General features: G+C 36.0%; 1 protein-coding gene across 1 annotated transcript in view; it reads left to right on the forward strand.

Annotated features, from left to right (window-relative positions):
* Positions 1 to 18,484, forward strand: part of LOC150087618 (solute carrier family 53 member 1-like) — a 252,879-nt gene extending 234,395 nt beyond the window's left edge. Inside the window, exons 15-16 of the mRNA XM_090369888.1 lie at positions 2,427 to 2,615; positions 18,380 to 18,484. Of these exons, the coding sequence (XP_090226014.1) occupies positions 2,427 to 2,615; positions 18,380 to 18,452 (262 nt within the window). The 3' untranslated portion in view covers positions 18,453 to 18,484. The remainder of the gene's footprint in view (positions 1 to 2,426; positions 2,616 to 18,379) is intronic.
* Positions 18,485 to 19,137: the final 653 nt, after the last annotated feature.

Consider the following 19,137-nt stretch of genomic DNA (forward strand, 5'->3'; position numbering starts at 1 on the left):
TCTATTAACTTTTAAAGCAGAACTGAATGATTACCATTTTGGGAATGGGAATAGTATGAATATTCTGTTGTTTGAATTTTTGTTACTACTATTTGTTTTTGGCTATTTCAGAAAAAGTTCATTTCCTTACATCATTTGGCCTTACTATTTTTTTTATTTTAAATTTACTAAATTTATTTTAATTTGACATGGTAGCTTGGGACACAGACAGTACACTGTCTTTTCAAGCAAGTACCTTTTCAAGTAGGCGCCTCCGTAGCCAGGTGGGAAGGAGCAGCAGTGCGTAGCACATGCTTCTTGATTAGACCGGGGTTCGAACCCGTCACCACCAAATACGGAGGATGCGGAAAGGTCAGGGAATGACCACCGCATATTCCCGGAGCAATATGGCCTTAGTTGCTAATGCTCCTAAAAACCAAATAACAAACCTTTTCAAGTATGCCTTTAATCTGAATTAGCATATGATATAATAGTGTTCATTTTAGCATGTTCTTGAAGCATTTTATTATATTTATTTTTGTATTCACCATACCTGTAATTGTATTACTCCATCTCTATCAACAGCATCTTCATTGTGCATGCTTTTTCAATTTCTTCACTTTAAATTTGTTCATTGGGCATTTCTTCCTTATTTCAGTTTTGAAGTTACTAAGATAATTGTTTGTATTTATACAATAACTTGCTGTTTGAAGAACACAGGTAATGCCGAGTTGCATGTTTTCCACCATTGTGATATCTATGATACTCGTGCCATGAACTGTGCTAGCTTGCATTAGGCCATATTGCTGTTTATTTTATAATGTGTATTTATTGAGCTGGTTTATGTAATTGTGAAAATCATACCCTGTTTAATTATGGCATTTAAATGACCTGCAAAAATGAATACTTCTGTTTTAGAAAAGTAAGAGGCTAAGGATAAAAACTGATATCGGAGCAAGAGTCAAACATTATTCATGGGTTTCAAGCAAACGAGCATGTGGTGAACATTGCAAAAGGTTTATCCATGATATGATTTATCTTTGACAAATGATGATCTGCTTGTAGGAAAGCAGCAGTATTTAGAAGTGCTGTGCAAAATTTTACTTCTTTGAGTGCAACCGAAGTAACAAGAATAAAATATGCAGTGTTTTGGAAAGAATGAAAAGCTTTCATCAATCTTGATTTGAAGATTTGAATCAACAAATGTTCATTAGTATGAGAATAATTATGGACAAAGCATTGCATTTATGCATGCATGTAAAGCAATTAGCACCAGAAAAAGTGTAGCCTTTTCACCTGTATCACTTGTAACCATGTCTTCCTCTTGTTCCATCATGATAAGATCATTGTTGTAAAGGTTTTTATTAAAAGTTTTTATTCCACAAAAATTCCATAAAATTCCATTTTATTCCATAAAAGTTTATTCCACATCATCTCCAGTAACTTTGTTTAAAACCAGCCTGTTGGGCAATATTATTGTGAATCTGAAACAGTTTGGGATTTCTGTTAAAGATTATTGACATTCACGCCAAAGTGTTTTCCACATCTTGTTCACTCACTGATTTTTTTTTAATTTTATTTTTTTATTCTGTTCCTCTCATATGTGTTTTTCTGTGTTCAAGACAATAGTTGTGCCACATTCCCTCATAGTTATACCATTTTCACTGTGCATTTCTTTGAAGCTAGGAAGATTCTGTAACAAAGAACTTTACAATTGAAAATGAGTTATTTCTTTAAGAGAAATGAGGTAGAGTATGAGTTCTTGCAGAGATACAGAAATAAACTGCTTTTTCCCTTAGTAATTTTTTTAATATATTAAAATAAATGTTTAATATATTAAAAAAAATTATAAAGGAAAAAACGGTTAGCAATCTAAGGTCATAAATTGTGGATTATAGAACACTTATTTTTACTCCAATTAATAAAATATTTTTTTATTTATTTTTTTTGCCTTTGGAACTTCTTTGTGTTAATATATGCATGTATTCAAGTCAAAACATGGGTTTATGATCCCAGTCATTTAATTATTTGTTGTGGTTCTGCAGAATGTAACTATGACAAACAGTGAGGACCTGCTGTGTTTTTCTATTGTATTGCCTTTCTTTATGAATCCACTTCAGTAATTTTCAGCTTGTGCTATTTTTATTTTATTTATTTTATTATTATTTTTTTTTTTTGGTATATATTAGAAACCACATCTAGAGTACTGTACATGGCACCTTTAGGGTCAAATCTAAAAAAATAAACATACTAGATCAGTATCTATATTTTGAATATAAAACAGTGATTTCTATGGTGGAGTGGAGTGTTGCACCTTGATACCACATTTTGATTCTTTGGTTAATTTTATAAAGTAGGCAACCATTTATGGCATAAACTGCAGTAAATATATTGCATAAGTAATTTCTGTATTTGTGGGAGTTTCCAGAGTTACTCTTTTCCAGCAGGCGTTTTGTGTGGAATTTCTTTCGCTTGGAAAATGAGCACTTGAACAACTGTGGCAAATTTCGTGCAGTCAGAGATATTTCTGTTGCACCGATAGACACCAGTGATCAAGCAGCACTTCTTATCAAGATGATGGATGATATAAATGGAGTTGTTAATAGGAAGTGTAAAGAAAAGAAAAAAGGACACAGGTAATAGAAATTTAGTTATTCATTATCAGTTATTACATGGACTAAAATTTGCAGAACTTTTGATTTTAGAAGGGAAATCTGTAATACCTCTTAGAGGGGTGTTGCAGATCTCAAGGTATATCAAGACTTCAGGTTATCAGAGTGCTTCTCTGGTTAATGAATTAACAGTTGTATACAATGTTTTAATGACAGCAGTCGTTATGGTACTCAAATTTAAACATGTATTTCAGGCATTTATCAATATATCACATGTTTTCCCCAATCTGTTTGACACTATAATATCATATTCCTAACTAAAAGGGATTTAAAAGAAAAAAAAAAAACTTATTCTAATAATAATTTTTATACACTAAATTTGGAAGCTTACAGCATAGTGACCAGTAAGTTTCTGCTTAATTTATTTAGTTGACTAGATGTGCAGAGATTGTGGAATAAATTTGGTTTTTGATAGGACTGTAAAAAGGAATGTTAATTAGATCAGGGATGGACACACAAAATCTCATAAACTGGTTTTTGGAAAGCAGACTAGACTAAAAAAAAAAAAATTGGTGTCAGTTTTGGAACATTTTCTTCAATAAAAATTGATTGTGCTTAATATTTCTTTCTATAATACTATGCCATTGCAATATTTGCACACCAGTTGTGGCCCTCTAGTCCCAGAGCACCAACAGGACATATGGCTCTCAGTTTAACATCTATGTGGCCTGTTGATGTTCTTGCATTTGCCCACTGTCATAAAAGAAATAAAGACCTGCTCAGCTCCAAAACTCGTGTGTCAACTGCCAAGGAGTGCGCCCAGAATACTCAAGCATGTTAACTTTAAAAAAAAAAAATTACACACAAAAAGCAGAAGGGCCAAGATTTCCTTTTAGGCACTGTGCTATGGACTTTTTAGGATCTAAGAAAAAATCAGACCATATTAAAAAAAAAAAAAAAAAGTAATAATAATAATAATAAATCAGATAGAATTCATCAATTTTATTCCAACAAAAATTCTGTAAACTAATTTTTAAACTCAGATTTCTAAGAAATTCTTTGACAAAAGCATTAACAACCCCAACAAAGTTTATATTTCTTTAAAAAATAAAATTATATTTAAAGCAAGGACATTACAATATGTTTGATACAATCTAGTGAGGCCTTGAAATGCGAAGAGTACCTAGGGCCTATGAATACCAAAATGCAGCCCAGTACATTAACCCAGCAAAGTGAAAAAAACCTAGATATGCTGAGAAGGCTGCAGAGAAGGTGTTCCATCAGAATACAAAATTTAAATGATCCCTCTACTTTAGCATCATGTTACTAATCACACATTAATTATTTAACTCTTGAAGCCCAGTCAGTTACCTCCTTCATATGAGCATTTTCTAGTGCTTCATCTCTACTAAAAATGTATGCAAATAATTTTGCACACCTTTTTCTTTTAAATTTTAGCTCTATATCTAAAACCACCAAAGCAATCAATTTGACTATTTGTAAAATTTCGATAAAATTAGCCAACTTTTATATAGTTAATCAAGTTTTTGCATTTATTTACCTTTTGACAAACATTTCTCACTCGGTCACTCTATGGTTTGTGCATGTCTGTGTACGTGGAAAGGTATTGCAACAATTTTTACAGCGCTAGTTCGATTGCATTACTAAAATGTGTCGATCTTGTGGTCTTATCCAAGAGCAGATTCAAAAATTCTAGAGGAATTAAAAAAAACTATCTGAAGAGGAGAGTAGAGACAAATTTAGAGAATAAGAAAGTGATGAATGGATTCCTAATGAAAAGGGGTGGGGAATCTAGTAGTAGTGAAAATAATACTTTGTTCTTTGTACATAAAGTGATAATGTAGATGATAATACATGGCATCATAATCATAAAAACTGTATTAGTGGACAGCAAATATACTTCAAAATCTGGGCACATGTGGGAAGTTGTAAAACCTGCCTGGTCCTTCAGCTGGAGTTCATTACAAAGGAACATAATTCACAGTAAACCTGGGGGCCAACTCCTTATGCAAGATAATGTGTGCATGGATTCTGTGGTAAGTGCAGTTTGTTTATTTGTATACAGTTCTGTATGATAGAACACATGCAGAACTGCACTCAACATCCATTCAAGAACTTGATGCTTTTATTGCTGTACTTTTAGCTCACAGAGTATATAGTTCTAGAAATTTAGAACTGGGATAGTTTGTGGTCAACTGTATGGGGGCCCTCAGTTTTTCATGATGCGTCACAACTTTTGTGAAATTAAGCAGTTCATAAGATTCTCCATATGTTCAAGGAAGGAGAGTCTATAAAATGATAAATTAGTTTTAACTTCAGAAATATAGTGCAAATTTATTTCTAACTGTAAAGTTTGCTGTGTACCTGGAGTGAATATTACACTAGATGAGCAGCTATTTCCAGCTAAATCTAGATGCTGATTCACCCAAAAAAAACAGACAAACTTGGTAGCAAGTTTTGCTGGCAGCTGACAACTTTAAAATCTACTGAATGACTTTCCTTATTTGGGGAAAAGACTGTTCTCCCAGCTAGTCGAATCACTTTCTGAATGTTTTCCTTAAAACTAATGGAACGATTTTTGAATCGAGATGGAAATGTAACCACCAATAAAGTCTTTACCAGTTTTGAATTGGCAAAGAAATTGTTCCAAAAAAAAATACTACTCTAGTGGAAACTGTGAATTGTGCTTATAAAGAAGTTCCAACATCCATGAAAAAAGAAGGTAGAATTATATTCCACTACGGTTTTCAAACTGTAATTGCACTCTGGTGAATTATCAGGCCAAAGCAAATAAAAATATCTCAATCTTGAGTACACTTCATACAAGTGTTGCAATAAGTAATGATACAAGGAAGAAGCCTGATACAGTATTATATTACAACAAAGTATGGGGTTGAAGTTTTAGACCAAATGACTAAAAAATATCCAACAAAAGCAGATTCATTAGATGGTTAGTTCACATCTTTTATAATATATATCTTGCAGTAATCAACTCTTGGATTATTTATAAAGAAGTGACAGGGAAAGTTATGAAGAGAAGAGATTTTATATTGAATCTAGCTGAAGAACTCAGAAAAGAACATAATTCACAAGAAGAAGCAGCTCAAACCAGTAACAATAGTAGCCATGTCACACCTCTGAAAAGGCATTAATGTCAAATTAGGCAAACAAAACTACAGAAATGTGCACTGTATGTAAAAAAAAAGTATGCATGTGGGAAGTGTACAGGAACTGTTGAAAAAAACTCATTTGTTTAAATTGTGCAAATTAATTTTTTAACTTCACTTTTATACAAAGTTTTGTGTTAAAATTTTTGCTATCAGAAATATTACTTTTATGTGCTATCACAAGCACAGCGCTATGTACTGTTAACAGTTACTTTATATCAATGTTTATAATAAAATTCTGGCAACACAACTTAGGTCTATTTTAAGCACAGCAGTCAAAACAACTGGTAACGGCAGTTCTAGAGTTACATAATGCTCTACATCTTCTAATAAAATTTATCAAGCAGTGATGGCAATATCAAGTACTCTTGCCTCCCAATACCACGGTTCTTGTGCAGCTTGCATATCAGGAAGCTGATATGCAAGCTTTGATACGTACATTTACTCAGCTGTAAATGTACGTATCAAGGAAAAGTGTCAGACAAAGGACCTTAGCTAATATTAAAAATGCTATTTGTAACTCGGCTACAAGTTAGAATAAATTAGAGTACAGTAGTAAGTGCATGAGGGAAAAGCTGTAAATGTTCTTATTTATTTAAATAGAATCAAAAATAGGCTGTTCCATAAGAGGAGATATTTGAGGTTTATAAGGGCTGTGAAAGGAATGAAGGTGAAATTTTCACTTTTATAAATTATTCCAGATCTAGGGTCCCCTAAATTCAAATTATACTGGCCGAGGTGTAGACCGGATTGTAAGAAATGTTTTTATTATTATTTTTTTAATAACCAGCTGGTAGTTTATCACTACTAGAATAAGTTACTTCTGTGGGAAGTTAAGGCTGGGGAAATTCAAGGTCTGTCAGATAGTTATCTGTATTGAGGTGGGAATAACACACGGGATAGTTTATTTATTTATTATTTTTTTTATTTTAGGCTGGGCCTCTTTGCACAATATGACTAATACAAGAAAAATATTAATTTAGATGATGCAAGAATGTGATTAGTAAATGAAATGGTAACAGCATTTAAAGGGGGCAAAAATCTGCAGGTAAAAGAAAAAGTTAAATTATGTGAAGGTAGACGTTGGCTTGATACTCTTATTAAATTTGATAATTCTGACAAGAAATTGAAAGAATATCCCTATGTTCTAAGAGAAATGAAGTTGCAAGATGGACCTCTAACCAACAACAGAACATTTCCAGTTCTTCAGAAAGAAAATTATGGTTGGTGAGGGTCCTGTAATTAATAGCATATAACATAAAATTGTTTAGAAAATTATGAATCTTTAGATGGAGTATCTAAAGGTTTTTTTGTCTTGGAACTGTTTGTGGAGAAATATAGGGACAAGAGCAACATATGTCCTTTCCCCAAAACAGAAATTTGGGACACAGAGAGAGAGAGAGAGAGAGAGAGAGAGAGAGAGAGAGAGAGAGAGAGAGAGAGAGAGAGAGAGAGAGAGAGAGAGAGAGAGAGAGAGAGAGAGAGATAAAATTATGCAAAGTTTATCTGAAGATAAACTTTGCATAATTTTAGTGTCATTTGTAAGGATAAAATGGGTGATTGTCCTGCTCGTTGAGGTGTTTTTATCTTTGTGAGCATTCTTAACTCATTCCAAACTGTACCTCTTAAAACCAACAGAGTAGCATTAGAATTTGCAGTTTGGTTTTCATATTTAATAGTATACTCCATCTGATTTGCCACACATGGGTCTGGCCCTCAAGTAGAACCTTGATGCTGTTATTCAGTTTCCTCCTCTGTTGTTGCTATTCGGGGACTTTGTGGGATATTAGTAGGAGGAATCATTTCTCATTGACAGTGAGCTGTCTGTTATTAATATGGGAATAGTGCTTTTTTCTATATGTTTATCTATACCTTTTCTGCCATTGATCTTTCTGTCTGCTCCCTTCTCCCTCCCCATTTACCTTTGATGGGAAGGCAAGGTATGTGATTTCTTACTTCCGTGTGATAACCAGTCTACCACCTATGAAGATATGGTGAAAAATGATCAGTGACTGAAATATATTTAGACTCCTGTCAGAGTTTTTTTATCACAGTATTCTGCCTATCAGTTGCAGTTTTCAGTTTCCAAAACCATGTTGAAATTCAGAATGCACAGTAACAAAAAAAGAAAGAGAAAGAAAGCACAATACAAGGCTTGGGAGATATTTTGGAGAATTTCCCACCATAGATAATTTTTATAGCATTTTAAAAATGCACATGGTTTTGCATATTATTTGATATCAAAGTCAAAAGGAGTTGGACCTGTTTCACATCATACATTATACACTAGTTAGCATTAGCATTAGCAGAGGCATTTGATGCAAGAAAGCAAGCTTATGCAGCATCAGCCAAAAAAAAAAAAAACCCACTTCCACTTCACCCCTCTGTTCGTTCAAAATACCTGTCCAGCTGAGCCTTAAACTTATTTAGGCTATCAACCTCCACCACAAGGGATGGCAGTCTGTTCCACCAACCAACCACACGCTGGCTAAAGGCAAATTTCTGCACGTCTATCCTACATCTGTCTTTCCTCAATTTGAATTTATGCCCTCTCAGGTGATTTTTCTGAGCTAGAGGAAGAATCCCATCAGCATTGAACATGCTTAAACCATTCAAGGCTTTATACACCTCTATCAGATCACCTCGCTGGTGCCTAGTCTCCAGACACTGTAATTTGCAAAACTTAAGCCTTTCTTCGTAAGAGCACCCCTTTGTTCCATTCACTAATCTTGTTGCCCTTCTCTGTACTTGTTCCAGCAGCTCTACATCCTTCTTGAAATGAGGCCTCCAGACCTGTATACAGTACTCTAGGTGTGGCCTCACCATTGCCTTATACAATGGAATAATCACCTCCTTATCCCTGCTGGAAAAATTCCTGTATATCATTGACAATACTCCATGAGCTACTCTTGCAGCCCGTCTGCACTGCTCAGAGAACTTCATATCTGCCCGCACAACCACCCCCAAGTCCCTTTCATTCTCTACCACTGTCAGTGTAGTACCACAGAGTTGATACGTTGCTCTGGGGTTGCTGTTTCCCATGTGTAGTACTTTACATTTGTCAATGTTAAACTTCATTTGCCACTTCTCAGCCCATCTGCTCAACCTTTCCAGATCCTGTTGCAGCAGCATAGTGTCAGTAGTGTCCTTGACAACCCTGCCAACCTTTGTATCATCTGCAAACTTGGACATTAAGCTTGATATACCATCATCAATATCATTTATAAATATAGAAAACAATAATGGACCCAACACTGAGCCCTGAGGGACTCCACTAATAACATTAGTCCACGATGAGCAGTGTCCATTGATTACCACTCTCTGTCTTCTCCCTCTCAACCACCCCTTTATCCATAGCAGCAATTTGCCTCCAATGTCACACTGCTCCAATTTGTGTAGCAGTCTTCCATGTGCAACAGTATCAAAAGCCTTTCTAAGATCCAAGTATATACTATCAAAGCTATTCCCTGCATCCAGTTCTTTTGTGACTGCATCATAGTATCCAATCAAGTTGGTCAGGCAAGACTTCCCCTTAACAAAACCATGCTGTGTCCGAGCTATAACTGAATTCTTGTCTAAATGATCCTGCAGTGCTTCTTTAACCAGTGCCTCCATTAATTTTCCTGGAACAGAAGTTAAGCTCACAGGTCTATAATTACTTGTGTCAGCCTTTGATCCTCCTTTGTGAATTGGGGTCACATTTGTACATTTCCAGTCTATGGGTACCTCCCCTGAGTCCAAGGAAGCTCTCATAATTATGGCTAAGGGTTTGCCTACATCCTTTGCTGCCTCCTTTAATATAACTGGATAGATCCCATCCACCCCGGGGTGCCTTTCTTGTGTTTATCTTCAACAGTTTCTCCTCCACTTTACTCCCTGTTATTTCAAGATTCTGTAGCTTACTGCTAGAGTTGAATACACCTCTGGCATTCCCCTTGCTGAATAACTCCTCATGTGTGAATGTTGATGCAAAATATTCATTTAGTTTGTTAGCTACCTGAGCAGGATCATCAACAGTTGACCCATCAATATCAAGTGGACCAATCTGATTTATCCCCTTCCTTCTAGAGTTTACATAAGTAAAGAACTCTTTGCTGTTTTTCTTTGCATCCCTTGCCAAGGATTTCTCGTAATCTGCCTTCGCCTGCCTAACCTCCTTTGTAACTTGGTTGCATATCAACTTGTATCTATCATAGGCTTCTGTGTCATGTGTTAATTTGTAAGTATCCCATGCATTTTTCTTCTCTGCCATATGCCTCATTAGTTCATCTGACATCCATTTTGGCCTAAACCTTGAACAATATTTCTTAGTTGGTATGTAAAGCCTAGTAGCTTCCAAGATAAGTTCTTTGAATGCTTCCCATTTTGAATTTGCTGTTGGTAACATCATCAGTTGGTCCCACTGTATAGAATTTAAATACTGTTTCAGTCCATCGTAGTCGCCTTTACGGAAGCAATAACCCTTCCCTTTACCCCTAATGGTAGTTACCTCTTTGAGTAAATCCCACTTCAGCACACTGTGATCACTGCCACCTAGTGGTTCATTTATCTGCAGATTCTTAATGCATGAAGAATCACTGGTGATAATCAAATCAAGAGTATTACTCCCTCTAGTTGCCTCCCGAACATGCTGATGTAGAAAACAATCATCCAATAAATCCACAAAAGCCCTGCTAGTGTGTGAGTAACCAGCCCCCAAATTCCAGTCAATATCTGGGAAATTAAAATCTCCCATTATAAGACTCTGATTTACTGGCTCACTCTATTCCCCTGTACAGTTCCTTATTATACTCATCAGAGTCATTAGGCCTATAGCACACTCCTACTCTCAATTTTGATCTCAAAATGCTTATGTCACACCAAACTGACTCAACACTGCACTGTCCAGCGATGTCGACTGGCTTCACTTCCTTGGTTTTTATGTGTTTTTTGACTAATAGCATAACCCCTGCCCCCTTCCTATCCTGTCTATCCTTTCTGTAGACGTTGTACTCCCCAAATTGCAGTTCTGCATCCCTTATATCTGTGTGACACCACGTTTCTGATATCCCAACAATATCTGCCTTTGATGTTTTGAGCAATACCTCAAATTCATCATATTTATTTACTAAACTCCTAGCATTGGTGTACACGCAAGTATACCTGCACCTGTTTCTATTCTATTCTTAGCTACCCTAACACAACCCATGTGTTTACTTGTACCGCAATGGCTCCCAGCAGTCTCTGAAATACCATGCATCTTGTTTTTCAGGCTTCTGCTCATTCTAATAGAAGCAGTGCAAGAATCTCTTTCACCTCTGCCAGTGGCTACTGTCAATCTATTGGTCTTTGTCTTCCCCCAAGCTAGCAGTTTTCCGACCCACCTAACACTGCCTCGATAGCATCAGCAAATATTCTTGCACCCTTTCTATTTAAGTGTATCCCATCCCTGTAGAAGCAATCTCTCCTGTTAACAAGTACATTCCAGGCTGAAAAAAATTCTACCCCTTGAGCCTTGCACAATCTTTCCAGGGCCGAATTGATCGACAAGGCTCTCATCATATACTCCCTCCTATCGTGTCTGGGCAGAATTGCAGACACTTTCAAATTCAACCCTAATTCTCGGCTTTTGTTCAACAGTGACCTGTACTTGTTAAGTAATTCTGCCGGTCTCCTACTCTTAATATTATTAGTGCCAACGTGTACAACTATATCACCTTTTGTGCCCTTAAAAGATGATATTCGCTCTACAACTTCATCAACCTTTTTCACCTGGCAGACATACCCTGGTCCTGTTCCACCTATCTTTTTTACAAAGCATGTTCCCCGTTTCCCTGACAATAGTCACCAACAACTACTAGTTCCTTCGGGACCAGCGCATTCTGCCTTGGGGGTTGTCTCTGTGTCACGCGATGCCCAAGTGCAAGCTCTGGCGTTGATGTGGGCAGCTGAGAGCTTGATGGGCCCCTCAATTTAGTTTCTTCGAGGGCATCCACCCTGTCCTTCAAGCTCTCATATAGGCCCACAAGAACGCCGAGTTGTTGCCTGATATCCATACACTCCTTGCATCGCGCACACACAAAGACATCCCCCTTGGCAGTATCATGTCCCGTACCCGATTGCTCTGCAAACATCAAGCAAACAGTGCATTTTATAAGGCTGTGAGTCAGAGGACAACTGCCCCCCTCAGTTCTGCTCTGAGCCACAGCGCTTCCATTAGCTTGAGCCTTTTGCTTTGCTGCTCTGGTCTGAGTCATGATTCTATTAATTTATTAATTATAATTATGTTATTAATTATGTTAAATATAATTAATTATATTACGTTTGTAATCTAAGTCGTTATATGTATTTATTTAAACGTACAATTTAACTGCTAACAGGCGCCTCCATAGCCAGGTGGGCAGGAGCAGCAGTGCGTAGCACACGCTTCTTGATTAGACTGGGGTTCGAACCCGTGACTACCAAATACGGAGGATGCGGAAAGGTCAGAGAATGACCACCGCATATCCCCGGAGCAATATGGCCTTAGTTGCTAATGCTCCTAAAAACCAGATAACAAACAAAACAAACAACTGCTAACGAAGTTCAACTAACGCTATCTAGTACGGTAAATAACTATCGTATCACAAAGGCGGGAAAATTACGAACGTAGCGGAGTTGAAACACGTGGAAACCTTTACCGATACTTTTATGCAATTAGAAGGCCAAGTAAAGAATAAATACACCAAATTAATCAGAAAGTCACAAAATAATGTTATACTACTAAATTTAAATCAAAAGTTTTAGAAAAACAATAATTTCAAATCAGTAAATAAGAAAAATCCACTTAGCGGCTTTGAACACAACCGTCTCTAGTAGCCGATTGAACTGTGGTATGCTTTTAAAACATTAATCACAGATGCCTTGAATGCATATTTACCATAAAAAAAAATACTCCACGAGGAGGGTTCCAAGTTGGATGAATAGTGAAGTTGCCACATTACTTGCGCAGAAAAAGGTGGCATAGAAAGGTTACAGAGCAATAAAAAGCACCGAAGCCTATAACAGATACAAGATGATCTGTAATAGAGCCACAGAAAAGGTTCGACAGGCGAAGGCAGTTTATGACAAATCACTAGCAAACAGAGCAAAGAGGGGGGAAAATGATAAGGATTTTCATTTACATATATAAATGACAAGAAGAGCGGGACAAACCAGATCAGACCTTTACGTAAGGGAAAGGGGATAGTATTAAATATACCAGCTGCTGTTGCAGATGAACTCAACAGTTATTTTGCATCAATATTTACAGAAGAAAAACCTTTTGTGGCAATGGGAAATTGTGTGAGCGAAGTTGAAAAATATGTAATTAATGATATTGAAATTTCGCAAGATTATTTAATGAAAAAACTTTCGAGCCTACGGGCCAGTAAGGCTCCCGGAGTTGATGGAATATACCCTATAATCTTAAGGGAGGCAGCAAGTGAGTGCATTGAACCATTGAGGCTAATTATGCAAGCATCACTAGACTCTGGGGAGATTCCGTTGGATTGGAAAAGTGCCAATGTATCTCCCTTACATATATAAGGGTGGTTCTAAGAGTGAAGTGGGAAATTATCGGCCTGTCAGTGACTTCAGTGGTAGGAAGAATCATGGAGGCAATGATCAAGGGTGGAATTCAGGATCATTTGGATAGAATTGAAATTCTCAAGGATACTCAGCATGGTTTTGTAAAGGGAAAATCATGTTTAACAAATCTGGTTTGCTATTTTGAAAGGGTCACTCATGAGCTGGATTTAGGGAATAATTTCAACATTGTTTATTTAGATTTCAGCAAAGCTTTTGACTCGGTCCCACATGAGCAGTTGCTTTATAAGTTGTTATTTGGTTTTTAGGAGCATTAGCAACTAAGGCCATATTGCTCCAGGGATATATGGTGGTCATTCCCTGACCTTTCCGCATCCTCCGTATTTGGTGGTCACGGGCTCTAACCCCGGTCTAATCAAGAGGCGTGTGCTACGCACTGTTGCTCCTGCCCACCTGGCTATGGAGGCACCTGCTTTATATAAGCTGGAACAGGTTGGAATCACTGGGAAAATCCTTGTATGGATAGCAGGATGGCTTCAGGGCAGGAGGCAGAGGGTTGTGATAAATGGCTATTCCTCAGATTGGGTTGATGTAAGAAGTGGGGTTCCCCAAGGATCAGTATTAGGACCACTGTTGTTTTTAATTTTCATAAATGACATTGATGAAGGGATAGAGGGTGTGATGTCAAAATTTGCAGCTGATGATGTTAAAATTGGTAGAGTAGTTAATGATTACTGTCAAGCTGAGCTTCTTCAGAGAGACCTAGATAGACTTTGGGAATGGTCAGAAAAATGGCAACTATGCTTTAATCCAACAAAGTGTAAGTTACTGTTTCCCAGGTATTACACCTAGGAAACAGTAATCCCAAAATAACTTGTTTACTTGGTGGAGTTCAACTAAACCCAGTACTGGAGGAAAAGGGACTTGGGTGTTACGATGCGGTCAGACGTGAAATTCTCTGAGCATTGTAAACAGGTTGCAAGGAAGGCCCATGGTGTCCTATCGATGATCTATCGAACTTTATCAAGTAGAGATAGGGACACGATAATCCCATTATATATAAGGCTTTTGTTCGACCACACTTTGAATACTGTGTTCAAGTACGGAGACCACACCTAAAGAAAGACATCAAGCTTCTTGAAAAGTGCAAAGACAGGTTACTCATCTGGTGAGATCGACAAAAGGGCATCCTTACGAAAGACTTCGAATATGTGGGTTGCAGAGTTTGGAAACTAGACACCTTAGAAGAGATTCGATTGAGGTGTTTAAGGCTCTGAGAGGCATCAGTAAAATGAATGAGGATGAAATTTTCAAGATTATAAATGATGCTAGAACTAGGGGACATAAATTCAAGTTATGGGGGGGGGTGTTTAAATTGGACTGCAGGAAGTTTTATTTTAGCCAGGGAGTTATAAATTACTGGAATAAGTTGCCTACATGGGTGGTAGAGGGTGACAGTTTGGGGAAATTCAAAGGTCATCTGGATAGTACCTTCGGGTGAGGGGAAACGCATAGGATGATAGGTTTAATTTCCTTTTCTTTTATTAATTATTACTTTGTTTTTTTTTAATCAGTTTTATTTGGGGTTTTTTTTTTTTTGGCTGGTGTAGCATAAGCCATAGGCTTTCTTGCACCATGCGGCCATTACTAATACTAATAATAAAATGATATACAAGAATTTTGCAAGCAGGGATAAGGAGGTGATTATCCCCTTGTATAAGGCAATAGTCAGGCCACACCTTGAGTACTGCATACAGGTCTGGAGGCCTCATTTTAGGAAGGATGTAGAGTTGTTAAAACATGTACAGAGAAGACTAGTGAGGGGAAAAAAGGGGTTGCTCTTAAGAAGAAAGGCTTAAGTTCTACAAATTATAGTGTCTGGAGACTGGGTACCTGCAAGGTGATCTGATTGAGGTGTATAAGGCCTTGAATGAATTGAGCAGGCATAGTGCTGATGGAATTCTTCCTCATGCACAGATTACAAACCTGAGTGGGTTTGTAATCTGTAAATTGAGGAATAAACTTTCCTCACACTTCTCCACTTCTTCAGTGGAGAAGTGTGAGGAAAGACAGTGTCGAACAGATGTGTGGAAATTTTCCTTTAGCCAGCAGGTAGTTGATTATATCTTCAAAGTAGGTAGTTGATTGGTGGAACGAACTTCCGTCTGTCGTTGTGGAAGTTCATAGCTTAAATAAATTGAAGGCAGAGCTAGACAAACATTTGGAACAAATAATGGGTGAAATGGGAAGGGTGTGTTTTTTTTTTTGCTGATTCAGTCTAAGCTTGCTTTCTTGTATCATATGCCTCTGCTAATGCCAAGTCTTAAATTTTCTCAACCCTTCTATCTGATTAGTGATCATCTATATTTATTCTGTTAGTGTTGATCCACTGGTAATATATTGGCTTACATTAATCATCTTTGGACAAATTCAGTGGAGAAGTGTGAAAAGCTTTTGATTGTCTTTAGCATAAAGGTCTTCTAAACACTTCCATCTTTTGGATTGCTAACTGGTTTTTGCTACTGTGTATCCGGACTTCTCTCGCCCTCACAGCTGTTGATGGTGACTGCTCTGTTAACTCTGACCCCCAAGGGTCTTTTCTTTCTTTCATTCTTCTCCTCTGGTATGTTAATGATCTTCCAATGACTATATTCTACCCTCCAGTTTGAGAAACTTTGCCCATTACAAACAGCTTCAACTTCTTGAACACCTACTGCCAAATCCTTAAATGTAGATCTGTGTAATTTCCAACTGGCCAAGGATAACTTGGTTAACATTTCAATCCTTAACAAAATATAGAAGTGGGGTACAATGTCAGTACTACATTGAAATAGTACCCTGTTTCCATATTTGTAGTAGATCTACACCACCTACTGATATGAGTTTTATTTTCACATAATGAAAATTGCATTTGTGGTTGGAAGTTTTTTATGCTTGTTTAGATTAAATACATTTGGCATGAGGTCGTTAATTGAGGCTACCTGGTTTGTGATGATGGAACCAAATAGTTCCGAAACCAGTCACAATAGTATCTTTGAGTTTTTAATTTATATGATTAATTATTGATATTTATTAATATTTGAGTTTTTATTAATATCAATTATTAATTATATCATGATATAATAACTAGATGATTTATTAATAAATCATCCAGCAGACCTTTGTCTGCTAGATAATTTTGTAAATTTTAAAATAATATTAGTTACTTTAAGTTGACTCATCAATAATGTAGTCATTTTAAAGAGTTGCAAACCTAATCTCTGTCATTGCCATAGGAGGTGCAACATTGTTCCTGGCAGTAAAGACAGAAAAATTAATGCACTGTGAGAATTATCTCTCAAACTATTTCAGTCCTTCTAATACTGTTATGTCCTATTCTTGCAAAAAAAAAAGTCCCTTGTTCTTTTTTGCTTTTACTCTTCTCATCATTTCAGGTGGTAGATGACTTTCATCAACTGGTGAAATATCACCACTTTGCTTATTGGAGGCTTGAAGTGGTGAAACCCATGTTTAGTCTCTAGAGCAAAGTTTACTGCATCCTCCCCCCCCCCCATACTTCTTCAACCCATGCACAGTACTAAGTACTATAGGTTTTGATACCTTTTGTGTTTGGGGTTTTCGTAAAAAAAAAACTTATCAGATATTCTTCATATGATGAATATTAGGGAGTATTTTAACTACTATTCTCTATTGTGCATAAGCATATCACAAATATTGCTTCCTCTGTATCACACAACTACTCACTCTGTACAGATATTCTCATGTCTTGGGTATTGCCACAGAGCCTCTTCTAGACTATTCAGAAGAGAGAAGTTAGGTTAATTAATGATCCATCTCTTACTGAGTCTCTCCACTCTGTGTCAGATGTTTAGTTTTGATGCATGTCATTTCTATAGATGCTTTCATGGGCACTGTTCCTCTGACTTTTCAGCATCCACTCACAGAACCATTTTCCTCATCTATCCTTTCTACTTCTGTTTCCTTCATGTGTATTTCTCAGCAATTACAATCTACAGAAATTCAAATCTAATGTCAACGAATACCTTCTGCCAGGAACCACACTTTGGGAAATTCTGTACCAGAATTTCCCAAAGTGTGGTTCCTGGCCTGGTATTGGATTCAGAAAAAATATAGTACTGGTCCTTAGAAAAATATATAAATCACATGATCCTATTATTATCACACAATATTTGTGAACATGGCAAATCAAGACAAAGTGTGAAACTAGTTTTTCTTTGGTATTTTTTTGAAAAACAAGTATAGAAATTGACGAGCATTGAGATTTTAGGATAAAATTGTCTTCTTTCGTTGTCGACATAAAGTTGCTGTGTGATGCTAAATAATATTAGTTCTCTTAGTTTTGAAAAGCTATAAAGTGAACACATAATAAATGACTTAATGTTTTAAATAAAATTAAATAAAGAGTTTTTTTTTTCTTTTTTATATCATTATATTTTTAGGCTGCAAACAAAGTACTTAAAAAAAAAAAAAAAACTTGACTCCAGCTACACAAACCAGTTCCCAGCTATATAAAACTTTAGAAATGCTATACATTCTAATACCTCTCATGTTTGGGTTTTCATTAAAAAAAAAAAGTCATTTTGTTTTTTATACTACCATGTGTCACACCACAGCAGGAATGATTCAAATATGGACCCTTGTCTTTGCAACATGTATGCTGCAGATATTCAGCAGTAGCATTTCTGATTATTTTCAGTCAGTGATGCCAGTAGAATTGGGGTTCTTGTATGTTTTTTTTTTTTATGCATTAAGAGCCTGACTTTATTGGTCATTACTTCTCTACTAGTGTTATTACTGTTAATTTCTTTATTACATATTAGTACCATGTTTAAAACTAGAATTATTCTTTATTACTGTTGGAATACTATTGTTGCTATATCTCTAAATTGAATTGTTAATTATAATTCTGATCAGCTAATAGAAATTTAAAAGAGAATGTTTGTTTGAAAAACTGATTTCATTAGCTAGAATATAGTTTGTGTTAAAAGTTTTGCTAAATGTTTTAATATGGCATGGGTTTTTTTTTTTTTTCAGAAGGAAGAAATATGATAATAAGGAGACAAGAGTTTTGCTGGAAGGTAATGACACAGATGACCAAGAATTATGAACCATTGGCCTTAATGATAAATGGCTGGGATATGTTTAAAAGTATGAATACTGGCAATTCTGTTTAGCTGCAAGCCCAATCCATTCCATGAACATACATTGTGCAATTATTACTAATGGAGATTGACTTCAAAGTGTATGTAGCTGTAATATTGTAGTATTAATTTGTAAGAAATATTTTTAGATTTCATTTGTGTGAATTTGTAAAAAGAAAAAAAATCATGTACATTAGTTCTTAAATGTGGCTCATATTGAGCATTGTGAAGTGAAGGGCATGTATTTAATATGGAAATGCATAAAGCTGCAATTAATGTGGATCATTAATTTCTGGTGGCATTATATTAATGCACTATGAAATTCCCATTCATTGATAAGTCAAGGGATTTTCAGGAAATGAAATTCAAGACTTTTTTTTTTTTTTAATACTTTATTTTGCCTTTTTTCCTGTTATCTTGTTTTTAGATATTCTCACAAAACATTTTTAAAAATATTAATCATTGTGAATCATGTTTCTTAAGTATGTTAATGAAAATAGCATGAAATTACTATAGTACTGAAAGGTTTTAAGAATGTGAATGAATATACAGTTCCATGTTTATTAAACATTATTAGAAATTTCTATATATATTAAGAATAAACAGTCTAAAGAACTTTAATTTTACTAGTTAAAGAATTTTTTTTTTTTT

The sequence above is a fragment of the Mastigoproctus giganteus genome, chromosome 3, assembly GCF_048544385.1.
Source record: "Mastigoproctus giganteus isolate SK-2022 chromosome 3, ASM4854438v1, whole genome shotgun sequence".
Taxonomy (NCBI): domain Eukaryota; kingdom Metazoa; phylum Arthropoda; class Arachnida; order Uropygi; family Thelyphonidae; genus Mastigoproctus; species Mastigoproctus giganteus.